The sequence below is a fragment of the Orcinus orca genome, chromosome X (assembly GCF_937001465.1).
Source record: "Orcinus orca chromosome X, mOrcOrc1.1, whole genome shotgun sequence".
Taxonomy (NCBI): domain Eukaryota; kingdom Metazoa; phylum Chordata; class Mammalia; order Artiodactyla; family Delphinidae; genus Orcinus; species Orcinus orca.
The window spans coordinates 48,979,545-48,999,731 of record NC_064580.1 but is presented as its reverse complement, the minus strand read 5'-3'; the positions used below and the strand labels follow the sequence as shown (position 1 = coordinate 48,999,731).

General features: G+C 36.5%; 1 protein-coding gene across 1 annotated transcript in view; it reads left to right on the top strand.

Moving 5' to 3' along the window:
* The window catches only part of LOC101279679 (putative G antigen family E member 3), a 47,647-nt gene extending 28,011 nt beyond the window's left edge, over positions 1 to 19,636 (top strand). The window contains exons 2-5 of the mRNA XM_033410200.2: positions 17,026 to 17,108; positions 17,535 to 17,619; positions 18,431 to 18,556; positions 19,526 to 19,636. Of these exons, the coding sequence (XP_033266091.1) occupies positions 17,034 to 17,108; positions 17,535 to 17,619; positions 18,431 to 18,556; positions 19,526 to 19,548 (309 nt within the window). The 5' untranslated portion in view covers positions 17,026 to 17,033 and the 3' untranslated portion in view covers positions 19,549 to 19,636. The remainder of the gene's footprint in view (positions 1 to 17,025; positions 17,109 to 17,534; positions 17,620 to 18,430; positions 18,557 to 19,525) is intronic.
* The last annotated feature ends 551 nt before the right edge of the window (positions 19,637 to 20,187 follow it).

Below are 20,187 nucleotides of genomic sequence, written 5' to 3'. Positions count from 1 at the left end.
TTCTCCACACCCTCTCCAGAATTTGTTGTTTGTAGATTTTCTGATGATGCCCATTCTAATCGGTGTGAGGTGATACCTTGTTGTAGTTTTGATTTTTTCCATTTCTCTAATAATTAGAGATGTTGAGAAGGTTTTCATGTGCTTCTTGGCCATCTGTATGTCTTCTTTGGAGAAATGTATACCTAGGTCTTCTACCCATTTTTGGATTGGGCTGTTTGTTTCTTTAATATTGAGCTACATGAGAAGTTTATATATTTTGGAGATTAATCCTTTGTCCATTGATTCGTTTGAAAATATTTTCTCCCATTCTGAGGGTTGTCTTTTCGCCTTGTTTATGGTTTCATTTGCTGTGCAAAAGCTTGGAAGTTTCAATAGTTTCCCATTTGTTTATTTTATTTTTATTTCCAATGCTCTAGGAGGTAGATCAAGAAAGATCTTGTTGTGATTTATGTCAAAGTGTGTTCTTCCTATGTTTCCTCTAAGAGTTTTATAGTGTCTGCTCTTACATTTAGGTCTCGAATCCATTTTGAGTTTCTTTTTGTGTATGGTGTTAGGGAGTGTTCTAATTTCATTCTTTTACATGTAGCTGTCCAGTTTTCCCAGCACCACTTATTGAAGAGACTGTCTTTTCTCCATTGTATATCTTTGCCCACTTTGTCAGAGATTATTGACCATAGGACCATAGTGTATCTTTGGGCTTTCTATCTTCTTCCATTGGTCAATGTTTCTGTTTTTGTGCCAGTACCATGTCTTGATTACTGTAGCTTTGTTGTATAGTCTGAAGTCAGGGCGTCTGATTCCTCCAGCTCTGTTTTTTTCCCTCAAGACTGCTTTGGCTATTCGGGGTCTTTTGTGTCTCCATACAAACTTTAAGATGATTTGCTCTAGTTCCATAAAAAAAGCCATTGGTAATTTCATAGGGATTGCATTGAATCTGTAGATTGCTTTGGGTAGTATAGTCATTTTCACAATATTGATTCTTCCAATCCAAGCACATGGTATATCTCTCCATCTGTTAGTATCATCTTTAACTTCTTTTATCAGCGTCTTATAGTTTTCTGCATACAGGTCTTTTGTCTCCTTAGCTAGGTTTATTCCTAGGTATTTTATTCTTTTTGTTGCAATGGTAAATGGGAATTTTTCCATAATTTTTCTTTCAGAATTTCATCATTAGTGTAGGGGAATGCAAGAGATTTATGTGCATTAATTTTGTATTCTGCAAATTTACCAAATTCAATGATCAGCTCTACTACTTTTCTGGTGGCATTTTTAGGATTCTCTATGTACAGTATCATGTCATCTGCAAACAGTGACAGTTTTACTTCTTCTTTTCCAATTTGTATTGCTTTTATTTATTTTTCTTCTCTGATTGCCATGGCTAGGGCTTCCAAAACTATGTTGAATAATAGTGGTGAGAGAGGACATCCTTGTCTTCTTCCTGATCTTACAGGAAATGCTTTCAGTTTTTCACCATTGCGAATGATGTTTGCTGTGGGGTTGTCATATATGGCCTTCATTATGTGGAGGTAGGTTCCCTCTATGCCCACTTTCTGGAGAGTTCTTATCATAAATGGGAGCTGAATTTTGTCAAAAGCTTTTTCTGCATCTATTGAGGTGATCATATGGCTTTTGTTCTTCAATTTATTAATATAGTGTATCACATTGATTGATACGCGTATATTGAAGAACCCTTGCATTCCTGGGATAAATCCCACTTAATCGTGGTATATGATCCTTTTAAGGTGTTGTTGGATTCTGTTTGCTAGTATTTTGTTGAGGATTTTTGCATCTATATTCATCAGTGATATTGGTCTGTAATTTTCTTTTTTTTGTAGCATCTTTGTCTGGTTTTGGTATCAGGGTGATGGTGGCCACATAGAATGAGTTTGGGAGTGTTCCTTCCTCTGCAATTTTTTGGAAGAGTTTGTCTAAAAGTTTGACAGAATTCACCTGTGAAGCCATCTGGTCCTGGACTTTTGTTTCTTGCACGATTGTTAATCACAGTTTCAATTTCATCACTTGTGATTGGTCTGTTCATATTTTCTGTTTCTTCCTGGTTCAGTCTTGGAAGATTATACCTTTCTAAGAATTTGTCTATTTCCTCCAGGTTGGCCATTTTATTGGCATAGAGTTGCTTGTAGTAGTCTCTTAGGATTCTTTGTATTTCTGCGGTGTCTGTTGTAACTTCTCCTTTTTCATTTCTAATTTTATTGATTTGAGCCCACTCCCTCATTTCTTGTTGAGTCTGGCTAATGCTTTAATAATTTTGTTTATCTTCTCAAAGAACCAGCCTTTAGTTTTATTGATCTTTGCTATTGTTTTCGTTGTTTCTATTTCATTTATTTCTGCTCTGATCTTTACGATTTCTTTCCTTCTGCTAACTTTGGGCTTTGTTTGTTCTTCTTTCTCTACTTCCTTTAGGTGTAAGGTTACATTGTTTATTTGAGACTTTTCTTGTTTCTTGAGGTAGGCTTTTATAGCTATAAACTTCCCTCTTAGAAATGCTTTTCCTGCATCCCATAGATTTTGGATCATCGTGTTTTCACTATCATTTGTCTCTAGATATTTTTTTATTTCCTCACTGATTTCTTGGTTATTTAGTACCGTATTATTTAGCCTCCATGTGGTTGTATTCTTTACGTTTTTTCCCTGTAATTCACTTCTAATCTCATAGCATTGTGGTCAGAAAAGATGCTTGATATGATTTCAATTTTCTTAAATTTACTGAGGCTTGATTTGTGACCCAAGATGTGATCTATCCTGGAGAATGTTCTGTGCACACTTGAGAAGAAAGTGTAATCTGCTGTTTTTGTATGCAATGTCCTATAAATATCAATTAAATTATTCTGGTCTATTGTGTCATTTAAAGCTTCTGTTTCCTTATTTATTTTCATTTTGGATAATCTGTCAATTGGTGTAAGTGAGGTGTTTAAATACCCCACTTGTGTTGTGTTACTGTTGATTTCCTGTTTTATAGCTGTTAGCAGTTGCCTTTTGTATTGAGGTGGTCCTATGTTGGGTGCATATACATTTATAATTGTTATATCTTCTTCTTGGATTGATCCCTTGATCATTATGTAGAGTCCTTCCTTGTTTCTTGTAACATTTTTTATTTTAAAGTCCATTTTATCTGATATGAGTATAGCTACTTGAGGTTTCTTTTGATTTCCATTTGTATGGAATATCTTTTTCCATCCCTTCACTTGCAGTCTGTATGTATCCCTAGGTCTGAAGTGGGTCTCTTTTAGACAACATATATATGGGTCTTGTTTTTGCTTCTGTTCAACAAGCCTGTGTCTTTTGGTTGGAGCATTTAATCCATTCATGTTTAAGGTAATTATCAATATGTATGTTCCTGTGACCATTTTCTTAATTATTTTGGGTTTGTTTTTGTAGATCTTTTTCTTCTCTTGTGTTTTCCACATAGAGAAGTTCCTTTAGCATTTTTTGTAGAGCTGGTTTGGTGGTGCTGAGTTCTCTTAGCTTTTGCTTCTCTGTAAAGCTTTTGATTTCTCCATCGAATCTGAATAAGATCCTTGCCGGGTAGAGTAATCTTTGTTGTAGGTTCTTCTCTTTCATAACTTTAAGTATATCATGCCACTCCCTTCTGGCTTGTAGAGTTTCTGCTGAGAAATCAGCTGTTAACCTTATGGGAATTCCGCTGTATGTTATTTGTCATTTTTCCCTTGCTGCTTTCAATAAATTTTCTTTGTCTTTACTTTTTGCCCATTTGATTACTATGTGTCTTGGTGTGTTTCTCCTTGGGTTTATCCTGCCTGGGACCAACTGTGCTTCCTGGACTTGAGTGGCTATTTCCTTTCCCATGTTAGGTAAGTTTTCGACTATAATCTCTTCAAATATTTTCTCAGGTCCTTTCTCTCTCTCTTCTCCTTTTGGGACCCCTGTAATGCGAATGTTGTTGCATTTAATGTTGTCCCAGAGGTCTCTTAGTCTGTCTTCATTTCTTTTTATTCTTTTTTCTTTGTTCTGTTCCACAGCAGTGAATTCCACCATTCTGTCTTCCAGGTAACTTATCTGTTCTTCTGCCTCAGTTATTCTGCTATTGAGTCCTGCTAGTGTAGTTTTCATTTCAGTTATTGTATTGTTCATCTCTGTTTGTTTGTTCTTTATTTCTTCTAGGTCTTTGTTAAACATATATTGCATCTTCTCGAATTTTGCCTGCATTGTTTTTCTGAGGTCCTGGATCATCTTCACTATCATTATTCTGAATTCTTTTTCTGGAAGGTTGCCTATCTCCACTTCATTTCATTGTTTTTCTGGGGTTTTATCTTGTTCCTTCATCTGGTACGTAGCCCTGTTCCTTTTCACCTTGTCTCTCTTTCTGTGAATGTAGTTTTTGTTCCACAGGCTGCAGTATTTTAGTTCTTCTTGCTTCTTCTCTCTGTCCTCTGGTGGATGAGGCTATCTAAGCGGCTCAATCAAGAACATACATATTGATAATTACCTTAAATGTAAATGGATTAGTTGCTCCATCCAAGAAAACAGACACGCTGAACAGATACAAAAACAAGAACCGTATATATGCTGTCTACAAGAGGCCCACTCCAGATCTAGGGACACATGCAGACTGAAAGTGAGGGGATGAGAGTAAGAGTATTACATGCAAATAAAAATCAAAAGAATGCTGGGGTAGGAATACTCATATCAGACAAAATAGAGTTTAAAATAAAGACTGTTACAAGAGATAAAGAAGGACACTACATAATGAACAAGAGATCAATCCAAGAAGAATATATAATAATTGCAAATATCTCTGCACCCAACATAGGACCACCACAATATATAAGGCAAATGCTAACAGCCATAAAAGAAGAAATCGACAGTAACACAATAATAGTAGGGGAATTTAACAACCCATTTACATCAATGGACAGATAATCCAGACAGAAAATCAATAAGGAAACACAGGACTTTAAATGACACATTAGAGCAGATGGACTTAATTTACATTTATGGAACATTCCAACTGAAAGCAGCAGAATACACATTCTTCTCAAGTGCACGTGGAACCTTCTCCAGGATAGATTAGATACTCAGCCACAAAGCAAGCCTCAGTAAGTTTAAGAAAGTTGAAATCATATCAAGCATCTTATCCAACCACAACACAATGAGATTAGAAATCAACTACAAGGAAAGAAAACTGTAAAATCACAATCACATGGAGGGTAAACAATATGTTACTAAACAACGAATGGATCACTGATGAAATCAAAGAGGAAATAAAAACATAACTAGAGACAAATGACAACAAAAACATGATGATCCCATACCTATGGGACATGGCAAAAGCAGTTCGAAGAAAGCAGTTTATAGTGATACAATCTTACGTCAGGTGAAAAAAAATTCAAATAAACAACCTAACCTTACTAAGGCAAGTAGAGAAAAAAAATGCAAAAATCAGTTAGCAGAAGGAAAGCAATCAGAAAGATCAGAGCAGAAATGAATGAAGTAGAGATAAAGAAAACATTGGAATAGATCAATTAAACTAAAATGATTCTTTTAAAAGATAAACAAAATTGATAAACCTCTAGCCAGCCTCAACAAGAAAAAATGTGACAGGGCTCAAATCAATAAAATTAGAAATGAAAAAGACGTAAAAACAGACACCACAGAAATATAAAGCATCTTAAGAAACTAACTACAAGTAACTATATGCCAATAAAATAGACAACCTAGAAGAAATGGACAAATTCTTAGAAATGTACAACCTTCCTAGATGGAATGAGGAAGAAAAAGAAAATATGAACAGAGCAATCACAAGTACTGAAATTGAAACTGTGATTAAAATTTTCCGAAAAACAAAATTATAGGACCAGACTGCTTCAAAAGCAAATTCTATCAAACATTTAGAGAAGAGTTAACACCTATCTTTTTGAAACTCTTCCAAAAAATTGAAGAGAAAGGAATAATCCCAAACTAATTTTGTACAGCCACCATCACCTTGAAACTGAAATCAGAAAAAGATACCATGAAAAAGGAAAATTATGGAAAAATATCACTAATAAACATAGACACAAAAATTCTCAAAAAAATATTAGCAAACCAAATCCAACAATAAATTAAAATGATCAGACAGCATACTCAACTGGGATTTATCCTAAGGATGCAAGGATTCTTCTATATCTGCAAATCAATAAATGTGATATACCACATTAACAAACTGCAAAATAAGAACCATATGATCACGAGGGGAAGATGGCGGAACAGTAAGACACGGAGATCACCTTCCTCCCCAAAGATACACCAGAAATACATCTACACGTCGAACAACTCGCACAGAACACCTACTGAACGCTGGCAGAAGTCCTCAGAACTCCCAAAAGGCAAGAAGGTCCCCACATGCCTGGGTAGGGCAAAAGAAAAAAGAAAAAACAGAGACAAAAGGATAGTGACAGGATCTACACCAGTGGGAGGGAGCTGTGAAGGAGGAAAGGTTTCCACACTAGGAAACCCCTTCAAGGGCAGAGACTGTGGGGGGAGGAGGGGGAAAACTTCAGAGCTGTGGAAGAGAGTACAGCAACAGGGGTACAGAGGGGAAAGGAGAGAGACTCCGGCACAGAGGATCTGTGCAGACCTTCACTCACCAGCCCAAGAAGCTTGTCTGCTCACCCGCTGGGGTGGGCGGAGCTGGGAGCTGAGGCTTGGGTTTCAGTAGGAGCACAGGGAGAGGACTGCGGTTGGTGGCATGAACACAGCCTGCAGGGGATTAGTGCACCACGGCTAGCCGGGAGGGAGTCCGGGGAAAACTCTGGACCTGCTGAAGAGGCAAGAGACTTTTTCTTCCCTCTTTGTTTCCTGGTGCGTGAGGACAGGGGATTAAGAGTGCTACTTAAAGGAGCTCCAGAGATGGGCGCAAGCCGCGGCTAAAACCGCGGACCTCAGAGACGGGCATGAGACAATAAGGCTGCTGCTGCCACCACCAAGAAGCCTGTGTGCGAGAGCAGGTCACTATCAACACCCCCCTTCCGGGGAGCCTGTGCAACCCATCACTGCCAAGGTCCCGGGATCCAGGGACAACTTCCCCGGGAGAACGCATGGTGTGCCTAAGGCTGGTGCAATGTCACGCCGGCATCTGTCGCTGCAGGCTAACCCTGCACTCCATACCCCTCCTTCGCCCCGGCCTGAGTGAGCCAGAGTCCCCGAAGCAGCTGCTCCTTTAACCCCGTCCTGTGTGAGAGAAGAAGAGACGCCCTCCAGCGACCTACACACAGAGGCGGGGCCAAATCCAAAGCGGAGACCCTGGGAGCTGTGAGAAAAAGAAAAAAAAGGGAAATCTCTCCCAGCAGCCTCAGAAGCAGCGGATTAAAGCTCCCAAATAAACTTGATGTACCCTGCACCTGTGGAATACATGAATAGACAACGAATCATGCCAAATTGAGGAGATGGACTTTGAGAGCAAGATTTATGATTTTTTCCCCTTTTCATCTTTTTGTGAGTGTGTATGGGTGTGCTTCTGTGTGAGATTTTGTCTGTATAGCTTTGCTTCCACCATTTGTCCTAGGGTTCTCTCTGTCTGTTTTTATTTAAATGTTTTTCTTATTAATTATTTTTTATTCTAATAACTTTATTTTATTTTATCTTACTTTATTTTACTTTATCTTCTTTCTTTCTTTCCATCTTTCCCTCCCTCCTTCCATCCTTCCTTCCCTCCCTCCCTCCCTCCCTCCTTTCTTTCCTTCTTTCTTTCTTTCTTTCTTTCTTTCTTTCTTTCTTTCTTTCTTTCTTTCTTTCTTTCTTTCTTTCTTTCTGTTTTCTTTCTTCTTATTCTCACTTTTATTCTGAGCCATGTAGATGAAAGGCTCTTTGTGCTGCAGCCAGGAGTCAGTGCTGTGCCTCTGAGGTGGGAGAGCCAATTTCAGGACACTGGTTCACAAGAGAACTCCCAACTCCACATAATATCAAATGGCAAAAAACTCCCAGAGATCTCAATCACAGCACCAGCACCCAGCTTCACTCAACCATGAGCAAGCTGCAGTGCTGGACACCCTATGCCAAACAACTAGCAAGACAGGAAAACAACCCCACCCATTAGCAGAGAGGATCCCTAAAATCATAATCAATCCACAGACACCCCAAAACACACAAAGAGACATGGACGGGCCCAGCAGAAAGACAAGATCCAGCCTCATCCTCCAGAACACAGGAACTAGTCCCCTCCACCAGGCAGACTACATAACCCATTGAACCAACTATAGCCATTGAGGACAGACACCAAAAACAACGGGAACTACGAACCTGCAGCCTGCAAAAAGGAGACCCCAAACACAGTAAGATAAGCAAAATGAGAAGACAGAAAAACACAAAGCAGAAAAAGGACCAAGATAAACATGCACCAGACCTAACAAATGAAGAGGAAATAGGCAGTCTACCTGAAAAAGAATTCAGAATAATGATAGTAAGGATGATCCAAAATCTTGGAAGTAGAATAGACAAAATGCAAGAAACATTTAACAAGGACCTAGAAGAACTAAAGATGAAATAAGCAACGATGAACAACACAATAAATGAAATGAAAAGTACTCTAGATGGGATCAATAGCAGAATAACTGAGGCAGAAGAACAGATAAGTGACCTGGAAGATAAAACAGTGGAAATAACTACTGCAGAGTAGAATAGAGAAAAAAGAATGAAAAGAACTGAGGACAGTCTCACAGACCTCTGGGACAACAGTAAACACACCAACATTCGAATTATAGGGTTTCCAGAAGAAGAGGAGAAAAAGAAAGGGACTGAGAAAATATTTGAAGACATTATAGTTGAAAACTTCCCTTATATGGGAAAGGAAAGAGTTAGTCAAGCCTAGGAAGCACAGAGAGTCCCAAACAGGATAAATCCAAGGAGAAATATGCCAAGACACATATTAATCAAACTGTCAAAAATTAAATACAAAGAAAATATATTACAAGCAGCAAGGGAAAAACAACAAATAACACACAAGGGAATCCCCATAAAGTTAACAGGTGACCTCTCAGCAGAAACACTGCAAGCCAGAAGGGACTGGCAGGACATATTTAAAGTAACGAAGGAGAAAAACCTGCAACCAAGATTACTCTACCCAACAAGGATCTCATTCAGATTTGATGGAGAAATTAAAATCTTTACAGACAAGCAAAAGCTAAGAGAGTTCAGCACCACCAAACCAGCTTTACAACAAATGCTAAAGGAACTTCTCTAGGCAAGAAACACAGGAGAAGGAAAAGACCTACAATAACGAACCCAAAACAACTAAGAAAATGGGAATAGGAACATACATATAGATAATTACCTTAAATGCAAATGGATTAAATGCTCCCACCAAAAGACACAGATTGGCTGAATGGATACAAAAACAAGACCTATATATATTCTGTCTACAAGAGACCCACTTCGGACCTAGAGACACATACAGACAGAAAGTAAGGGTATGGAAAAAGATATTCCACGCAAATGGAAACCAAAAGAAAGCTGGAGTAGCAATTCTCATATCAGACAAAATAGACCTTAAAATAAAGACTATTAGAAGAGACAAAAAGGACACTACATAATGATGAAGGGAGTGAAACAAGAAGAAGATGTAACAATTGTAAATATTCATGCACCCAACATAGGAAGACCTCAATACATAAGGCAAATACTAACAGCCATAAAAGGGGAAATCGACAGTAACACATTCATAGTAGGGGACTTTAACACCCCACTTTCACCAACGGATATATCATCCAAAATGAAAATAACTAAGGAAACACAAGCTTTAAATGATACATTAAACAAGATGGACTTAATTCATATTTATAGGACATTCCATCCAAAAACAACAGAATACACACTTTTCTCAAGTGCTCATGGAACATTATTCAGTATAGATCATATCATGGGTCACAAATCAAGCCTAGGTTAATTTAACAACATTGAAATTGTATCAAGTATCTTTTCCAACCACAATGCTATGAGGCTAGATATCAATTAGAGGAAAACATCTTGAAAAATTACAAACACATGGAGGCTAAACAATACACTACTCATTAGCGAAGTGATAACCGAAGAAATCAATGAGGAAATTAAAAAAATACCTAGAAACAAATGACAATGGACACATGACGACCCAAAACCTATGGGATGCAGCAAAAACAGTTGTAAGAGGGAAGTTTATAGCAATACAATCCTACCTTAATAAACAGGAAACATCTCGCATAATGAATATAAACATGCACCTAAAGCAATTAGAGAAAGAAGAACAAAAAAACCCCAAAGTTAGCAGAAGGAAAGAAATCATAAAGATCAGCTCAGAAATAAATGAAAAAGAAATGAAGGAAACGATAGCAAAGATCAATAAAACTAAAAGCTGGTTCTTTGAGAAGGTAAACAAAATTGAGAAACCATTAGCCAGACTCATCAAGGAAAAAAAGGAGAACACTCAAATTAATAGAATTAGAAATGAAAAAGGAGAAGTAACAACTGACACTGCAGAAATACAAAAGATCCTGAGAGATTACTACAAGCAACTCTATGCCAATAAAATGGACAACCTGGAAGAAAGGGACTAATTCTTAGAAATGCACAACCTGCAAGGACTGAATCAGGAAGAAATAGAAAATATGAACAGACCAACCACAAGCACTGAAACTGAAACTGTGATTAAAAATCTACCAACAAACAAAAGCCCAGGAGCAGATGGCTTCACAGGTGAATTCTATCAAACATTTAGAGAAGAGTTAACACCTATCCTTCTCAAACACTTCCAAAATATAGCTGAGGGAGGAACACTCCCAAACTCATTCTACGAGGCCACTATCACATTGACACCAAAACCAGACAAGGATGTCACAAAGAAAGAAAACTACACGCCAATATCACTGATGAACATAGGTGCAAAAATCCTCAACAAAATACTAGCAACCAGAATCCAACAGCACATTTAAAGGATCATACACCATGATCAATTGGGGTTTATTCCAGGAATGCAAGGATTCTTCAATATATGCAAATCAATCAAGGCGATAAACCATATTAACAAACAGAAGGAGAAAAACCATATGATCATCTCAATAGATGCAGAGTAAGCTTTCAACAAAATTCAACACCGATTTATGATAAAAACCCTGCAGAAAGTAGGCATAGAGGGAACTTTCCCCAACATAATAAAGGCCATATATGACAAACCCACAGCCAACATCATCCTCAATGTTGAAAAACTGAAAGCATTTCCACTAAGATCATAAACAAGACAAGGTTGCCCACTCTCACCACTCTTATTCAACATAGTTTTTTGGAAGTTGTAGCCACAGCAATCAGAGAAGAAAAGGAAATAAAAAGAATCCAAATCGGAAAAGAAGAAGTAAACCTGTCATTGTTGGCAGATGATATGATACTATACATAAAGAATACTAAAGATGCTACCAGAAAATTACTAGAGCTAATCAATGAATTTGGTAAAGTAGCAGGATACAAAATTAATGCACAGAAATCTCTTGCATTCCTATACACTAATGATGAAAAATCTGAAAGTGAAATCAAGAAAACACTCCCATTTACCATTGCAACAAAAAGAATAAAATATCTAGGAATAAACCTACCTAAGGAGAAAAACGACCTGTATGCAGAAATTTATAAGACACTGATGAAATAAAGTAAAGATGATACAAATAGATAGAGAGATATACCATGTTCTTGGATTGGAAGAATCAACATTGTGAAAATGACTGTACTAACCAAAGCAACTTAGAAATGCAGTACAATCCCTATCAAATTACCAATGGTATTATTCACAGGAGTAGAACAAAAAATTTTTAATTTGTAGGGAAGTACAAAAGACTCTAAATATCTGAGAAAGAAAAATGGAGCTACATGAATCAGGCCCCCTGACCTCAGAATATACTACAAAGATATAGTCATCAAAAGAGTTTGGTACTGGCACAAAAACAAAAATATAGATCAATGGAAAAGGATAGAAATCCTAGAAGTAAACCCATACATCTATAGTCAATTAATCTATGGCTAAGGAGGCAAGAATATGCAATGGAGTAAAGACAGTCACTTCAATAAGTGATGCTGGGAAAATTGGACAGCTACATGTAAAACAATGGAATTGGAACACTCCCTCACACCATACACTAAAATAAACTCAAAATGTAGGAAACACCTAAATGTAAGACCAGACACTATAAAACTCTTAAAAGCAAACAAAGGGAGAGGACACTTTTTGACATAAATTGCAGCAATATCTTTTAGCATCCACCTCCTAGAGTAAAGAAAATGATAACAAAAGTAAACAAAATGGACTTAATTAAACTTAAAATATATTGCACATCAAAGCACACCATAAACAAAATGAAAAGACAGCCCACAGAATGGGAGAAAATATTTGCAAACAAAGTGACCAACAAGGGATGAATCTCCAAAATATAAACAGCTCATGCAGCTCAATATCAAAAAAGCAAGCAACCCAATAAAAAAATGGGCAAGATACCTAAACAGACATTACTCTAAAGAAGATACATTGCCAAAAATCACATGAAAGGATGCTCAACATCTCTAATCGTTAGAGAAATGCAAATCAAAACTACAATGAGGTATCACTTCACACTAGTCAGAATGGCTATCATCAAAAACTCTACAAACTTTAAATGCTGGAGAGGGTGTGGGAAAAGGGAACCCTCCTACATTGTTGGTGGGAATGTAAATTGGTAAAACCACTATGGACAACAGTATGGAGGTTCCTTAAAAAACTAAAACTAGAACTACCATATCATCCAGCAATCCCTCTCCTGGGCATATATCTAGAGAACATCATAATTCAAAAAGATACATGCACCCCAATGTTCATAGATGCACTATTTACAATCACCAAGACATGGAAGCAACCTAAATGTCCACTGACAGAGGAATGGATAAAGAAGATGTGGTACATATATACAAGGGACTACTACTCAGCCATGGAAAAATGAAATAATGTCATTTGCAATAACATGGATGGACCTAGTGATTATCATATTAAGTGAAGTAAGTTGACAGAGAAGGCCAAATATCATATAATATCACTTACATGTGGAATCCAAAAGAAATGAAGCAAATGAACTTATTTAGAAAACATAAATAGGCTTAGAAATCAAACTTATGGTTACCAAAGGGGAAAGTTGGGGGCAGGGTTAAATTAGGAGTTTGGGATTAACATATACACATGACTATGCATATAATATATAGTCAATAAGGTCTTACTGTATAGCACAGGGAACTCTACCTAATATTCTGTAATAATTCATGAGGGAAAATAATCTTAAAACTAAGGGATATATGTATCACTGAATCACCTTGCTGTATACCTGAAACTAATGCAACATTGTAAATCAACGATACTCCAGTATAAAACAAACATTAAGTTAAAAAAATAGGTCCTGTGACAAACTATAATGGAAAAGAATATGAAAACATTTATATACATACATAAATATATACATATATATATATATATAAAACCGAGTCACTTTGCTGTACAGAAGGAATTCACACAACGTTGTAAATCAACTATACTTCAATAAAACTTAAAAAAATTAAGCAGAATAATAATTTTAAAAATGAAAGAGAAATTAAGGAAACAACCTGAGGAATAATACTGAGGAATAAACTTAGCCAAGGAAGTGAAAAACCTATAATTTGAAAACTATTAAAAAATAGATGTTAAATAAGATGATGCAAAAAAATGGATTTGTAGCCTGTCATCATGGACTGGAAGAATTAATGTTAAAATGTCCATACTATCAGAAGCAGTCTACAGATTTAATGAACTCACTATTAAAAATACCCTTGGCATTTTTCACAGAACTAGAGTAAATAATCCTAAAATGTATATGGATTTATGAATTACCAAAGCAATCTTGAGCAAAAAGAACTGAGCAAGATGTAGATAGCTTCCTGATTTCCAAATATACTACAAAGCCACAGTGATCAAAACAGTATAGTAGTATCAAAAATACAATATATAAATCAATGGAACAGAATAGAGAACCCAGAAATTAACCCACGCAATTATGGTCAATTAATCTATGACAATGAAATTAGAATATTTTCTCACACCTATAGAAAAATAAACTCAAAACAGATTAAAGGCCTAAATGTAAGACAAGCAACCATAGAATTCTTAGAAGAAAAGGTAGGGAGAACACTCTTTATCATAAACGTTAGCAATTTTTTTTGGATATATCTCCTAAGGCAAAAGGAACAAAAGCAAAAATAAATAAATGATACGTAATTAAACTTAAAAGCTTCACACTGCAAAGGAAATCAAGAACAAGCTGAAAACACAAGCTACTGAATGGGAAAACTATATTTGCAAATGATATAACCAATATGGGCTTAATATCCAATATATTTATTCAGCTCATAGGGCTCAATATCAAAACAAAAAAAACTTGATTAAAAATTGCCAGACCTGAATAGACATTTTCCCCAAGAATATATACAAATGACCATAGGCACATGAAAAAATGCCCAACATTGCTAATTCTCAGAGAAATGAAAATCAAAACCACAATGAGATATAACCTCATACATATCAGAAAGGTTATCCTCAAAAACTCTACAAATAACAGATATTGGTGAGGATGTGGAGAAAAGAGAGCCCTAGTATATCTTTGGTTGGAATGTAAATTGGTGCAGCTGCCATGGAAAACTATGGATGTTCCTCAAAAAACAAAAAATAGACCTACCATATGATCTAGCAATTCCACTGCTGGGTATATAACTGGAAGAAAAATGAAAACAGTAATTTGGAAGTATACATACACCGCAATATTCATAGAAACATTATTTACAATAGCAAAGACATAGAAGCAACTCAAGTGCCAATCAACAGACAATTGGATTAAGAAGATGTAGTATATCTCAATACATACAATGGAATATTACTTGGGCATAAAAAATAATGAGGTACCGCCATTTGCTGCAATGTGGATGGACCTAGAGAGTATTATGCTTAGTGAAATAAATCAGATAGAGAAAGATAAGCATGATACCCATTATATGTGGAATCTAAAAAATAATAGAAATGAATGTATATGTGAAACCGAAACAACTGAGAGATAGAGAACTAACTAATGGTTATCGATAAGGAGAGGGAAGGGGAGGGGCTAAATAGAGTGGGGAATTAAGAGACAATCTACCTTTTATAAAATAAGTGAGCAGCATACATCTATTGCACAGCACAGGAAAATATAGACATTATTTTTTAATAATTTTAAATGAGCATAAATAATCTATAAAAATATTGAATCACTTCTTTGCACACCTGGCACTAATGTAATATTGTAAATCCTTCATTTAAAAAATTGTTCCATGAGGTTAATATAAAAATCATTAAAAATGGCATTTTCCCCTAAATAAACTTGTAAGTTATATGCAATACCAGTTAGTATCTCAATGGGAATATTTTGGATAAGATGACAATGTTCATCGGAAAGAAAAGAGTGCTAGAAAATCCAGGGGAAGTAGAAGTAATGAGAGGGAGTATTAGTGCTTCAAATATAATTAATCTATAGCCATTAAAATAGGATGGTAGTGGTACAAGTATAGACAAAGAGTGAAATGGAAGAAAATTGAAAGGAGTGAATTACAGAATGAACGGGAATGTGGACGACAATGAAAGAGCCATTTCAAATCTGTGGGAGAAATGAGGGTTGAAGAAATTATGGTTAATCCCTAACTCTACTTTGTCCAGGTCAATCAAGGGTTTGAATACACAATAATGCAACCAAAAAAGACTAATTGTGTCTATTCTATTGGAGTGGGCAAGCTCATTGCAAGCATGACAGAAAACTCAAGCAGCAGTAAAGGAAATTATTGAATAAAGCATGTCTAAAAGAGGTATTAAAATCCTTAATATTTATTTCTATCACGGTGGATTTTTCTAAGGCACATCCTTCCCTAAGAGCAGCCTGGGGCTGATCTTCCCCAAAGTTACTGGACATGGAAGAAAGGTTGGTAGGAAAAACAAAAGTTCTTTGAAGTCCATTTTGGTCCTTACGAGGGCTTGAACTTCCAGGTCTCTCTGTAGCAGTGGGAAATCCTCAGGCTGTGCCACACAAGACCTACTCCCTGTGCATGCACACTGCTATGCATGCATGTTTTTGTGAACGTCGTTTGTGGCTCAAGCTTGTCCGTTGACACGCATGCGCCTTGCCGTCCATCTTCTGTGTCAATTGCTGTGCCAGCAGAGGTCTTCGCTGAGTGAAACTCAGCCAGTACTCATAGCAGTATTCCCTGGAGTTAGGGGTGAGTGTGAGGGGAAGCCAGTGGGCTTCCTGTGAGTTGAATGGTGTGATCTGTAGCATCTGTGGAGGAAGGTCCTCGAGGTCATCGTCCATCTCCTCATAGGTGTCGTGGCTGCCATGGCTCTCATACTGGTGGCGGGAGAGGGAGGGTGGTGGGTGGTGGAAGGCAGAGGGTCAGATGAAAGAGGGGTGAGTCTTAGGGGTGCTATTTGAGGTATCTTTGTTCTGGTGGCCCTGAAACTGACGACAGAGCACAGAATCCGGTGTCTGCAGTGGCGCCCCAGGCAGGAGGCAGGGCAGACGGTAAAGGAAAGGCCTAGAAGTCGGACCACTGTGGGGTTGTGACTGCATACCGAGATTTGTAGTGCCCTGAACAGGGTGCCAAGGGAGAACTGGGCAAGTCGTTCTTTGAGAAAGCAGCCACAGGCATTATGTAAAAGAATTAACCTGTCTATGCTTTCCCACAAAAGTTTATTTGGGGGTTGCAGGCATGTGCATAGTAAATGTGGTATGGCAAAACCAGTATTCACTCAAGTTCTAATTCTCTAGTGTTTTCATGATGAGTCCAGTTGTGAAATGAAACCTCATTAGGAAAGCCCCCATTTTTTACCATGTGTCTTAAAGTGATTTCTATGCCTGTTTGTTGCTACACACATAAACAAAGGCTTATTTGGTATTAAATACAAATAAGCATTTTGTCATAGTGTTCATATATAGCTATCCTCTTACGTGTAGTTTTCAAATTATAATATTTCTTTTTCAGTGAGAAATATGAGTGGGCATGTAAGAAGAAGATCCAAATCTGCAGGAAGAAGAGAGTCTTCCCAGGTTGTTGGGCCTCTGGTTGTGAGTGCTTCAACATTTAATGTTTTCCATTACCAGAATCAATTTATTTATTGTTGTTGAACTAGTATATATACATTCATATTGTCTTCCTTATTGATAAAAAATGATAATGGAATCTCATGAAAAAAACATTGACCCAGGACGATTAAACTCTGTTCTTGCCTGGATGGGTGTGCTCTTAAGTTTCCTACCTGTTGTCCTATACTAGTCAATAATGGATTACACACATCCATTTCAGTGTAGATTAAAACAGTTTGTGTCTGCGAGAAGAGTAACAATTTTATTAAGAAAAAAATTGTGTGTGTGTGTCTGTGTGTGTATTACTGTTGGAAAATATATTTAGACTTATGATTAAATATATGTATGTATTATATACATTCATAAATTATTGATTTTTAAAATTTGTGAACAAAATCACACCCCTAGGCTCAGCAGCCCAGTGATAAACCACCTCAACTAGAGGAACCACCGTCTGAGAATCAGGATACTATATCTGCTCAGGACATTGAAGGTGAAGGAGCACCTTTGGCTCAAGTTGAAAAGAGAGGGAATAAGAGTCCTTGTGGGTCTATGGGTGGTGGAGTTGTATTTGTACATCATGCATTATGACCCACTGGAAACAAGAGGAAAGAAACATTAGAAAAATATTTCAAACAATTCTTGCTACTACTCTGGGGAAAATGTGGAGTGAAGACAAGTAAAATTGTCAGAAAACGTTCCTAGCCTTCAGAAAGTGGCTTTTTCTTGATTGGGCTTTCATACGTTAACCTTTGAGTGCATTACAGAGCTCCTATATAGTTTGTTCAGCCAGTTTCTGAGTGCTTCTTTTTTATGTTTCTATGGGAGAATGAAATTGTGGGACTACCAAACCTGCCGTTTTGCTGATATCTTCATTTTTTAAAGACTTTTTCCCACACAACATTTATTAGTGCCTGCTCATGCCATGTAATGTACTAAGTGCTTGGAGTCTCAGTGCCAAAGAGAGACCTAATTTCTGTCTGAAACTTATAATCTAGTCAGAAAGACCCTAACAAATCACTGATTTACTACACAAGTACAATAACAGCTAAGTACAAAAGGGACAATTTAGTTTTCTGGGGGTAGCCTGGAGTAAGGAAGGAAAGGGTAATGTTTGAACAACTTGTTTTCCTTTTTTCTGGCAAGAGACTCCTGAAGCTAATGCTCTTGGGATACTTATGCAACATATTTATTACCATACGAGTATATAGGCTTTTATGTCATAATGATGAGGGAATGACTATTATTTCCTTATTCATATTTCATGGTTTTACTTCTTAAAAAGTGACCTTTTTATTTTTAAGGGCCTGCTATGGAAGCTGATCAACAGGAACTGGCTCTGCTGAAGACTGTGGATAAGCCTGGGGATGGTCCTGATGTGAAGGGTGAGATTCTACCAAGTCTAGAGACCATTGAAAAGCCAGAAGCAGGTTGGTTATCCATTAAGATGCAAATTATGGGGTTTCTTTTTTCTACAATATTATATATTTTTTAACATAGAGGTAACATTACGGCTATTTTAATAACAGACTTCACATACAAAGTTTATTAGAAAGGCAGTTCAGACCACAGTGACCGTCATATTAAGTCATCAAAGATGGGAACAAATTGGGTCAAATTTATATTGCGTTATAAGAGCCAAAAGTATTTTCTCACTTTGGAGTATAAGTCATTTAGTCAACAACTAATAATTTTCAGATATTTTATAAAGGCCTGCTTTTCACATAACCCATTATAATAAACATCAGTTTATATTTTGATGTCACCTATGGTGGTAATGGTTTAAAACTAGTGTGGACATGTGATTTTTTTGGTGTAAATGGAAATGCTTTTAATTGTGTAGAGCCAACAGTTTGGGTGATAATGGGGACAAATGTTTACCCTACTTAAAACAGCTACATAAAGACTAAACTATCCCAAAGAAACATTTTTGCATTTTTCCACAATAGAGACAAAACAAATGCAATAATGGCCTTTCTGTTTACTTTGCTTAGGTAGTTCCAAGCACATCTTATATTCAAAATATTATTTCACGTGAAAACATTGAAAACATATTTTTCCTTAGGTTTTTTGTTTGGTTGGATTATTACTGAAAGTATGTTATTTTTCCCTTTCTACCTATACCTACCTTTAAATAATTTAATTTGATTAAATTTGCACTGAACTGGAACAGTCCCCTTGTTTACTTATTGCACTAAAAATTGATGTGATTCAAATTGCTGTTTATATGACTAAAAGTTTACCTTCAATATCTCTACAGAGGTTAACTGGATGTAAGCCAAAGGGTCACCCCTAGGGACTGGCTTTAATCCATCAAAACTGTAGTGTCCTGTGTATAGCTATAGTCATCTAAATAAAGTTCTGCAAAGTAATTTGCCTCGATTTTCTTTTTATTATAGGTGAAGGGCAACCACGGATTTAAACAAAGGTAGACTGAAGCTAAGTACGCTGTCCCTATGTTGGAAATTTGACTGTTCACCATCTCTCAATAAAGTTTTACAACTTTCTTCAAAGAATTCTTGCATAATATTATTAAATGTATTCCTAGGTATTTGATGTTTTTGAAAATTGTATCTGTTTTGCAAGTTTTTAAGTATTTGAGACTGTACATAGAGAAAAAATGTGAACTGACTTATTGTCCAGCAACTTTGCTAAATATGCTTATTAATTCCAGAAGCTTATCTATTGATCCTTTTGGATTTGAAAAATAACACAATCATATCATCTTTGAATAATGTTCCGGTTTTGCCATTTTAAAGACTATACCTTTACTTTCTTCTTCTCATTTATGGTATTGGACAGGACCATCCAATACTATTTACTAATGGATATCCCTGTCTTTATCCTAATCAGAAATGGAAAATTTTTCACATTTCAATATAATGTTTACAGTGCCTTCTCATAGGTACCCTTTATCAAAATAAGGAAGTTCCATTCTGTTCCTGTTTTGCTAAGTATACTAAACTTGAATATATGTAGAATTTCATCAAACACTTCCAGTGCATCTCTTGAAATCATAGGACTTTATTCCTCCATTAATTGGTTAATGTGATAAATTACA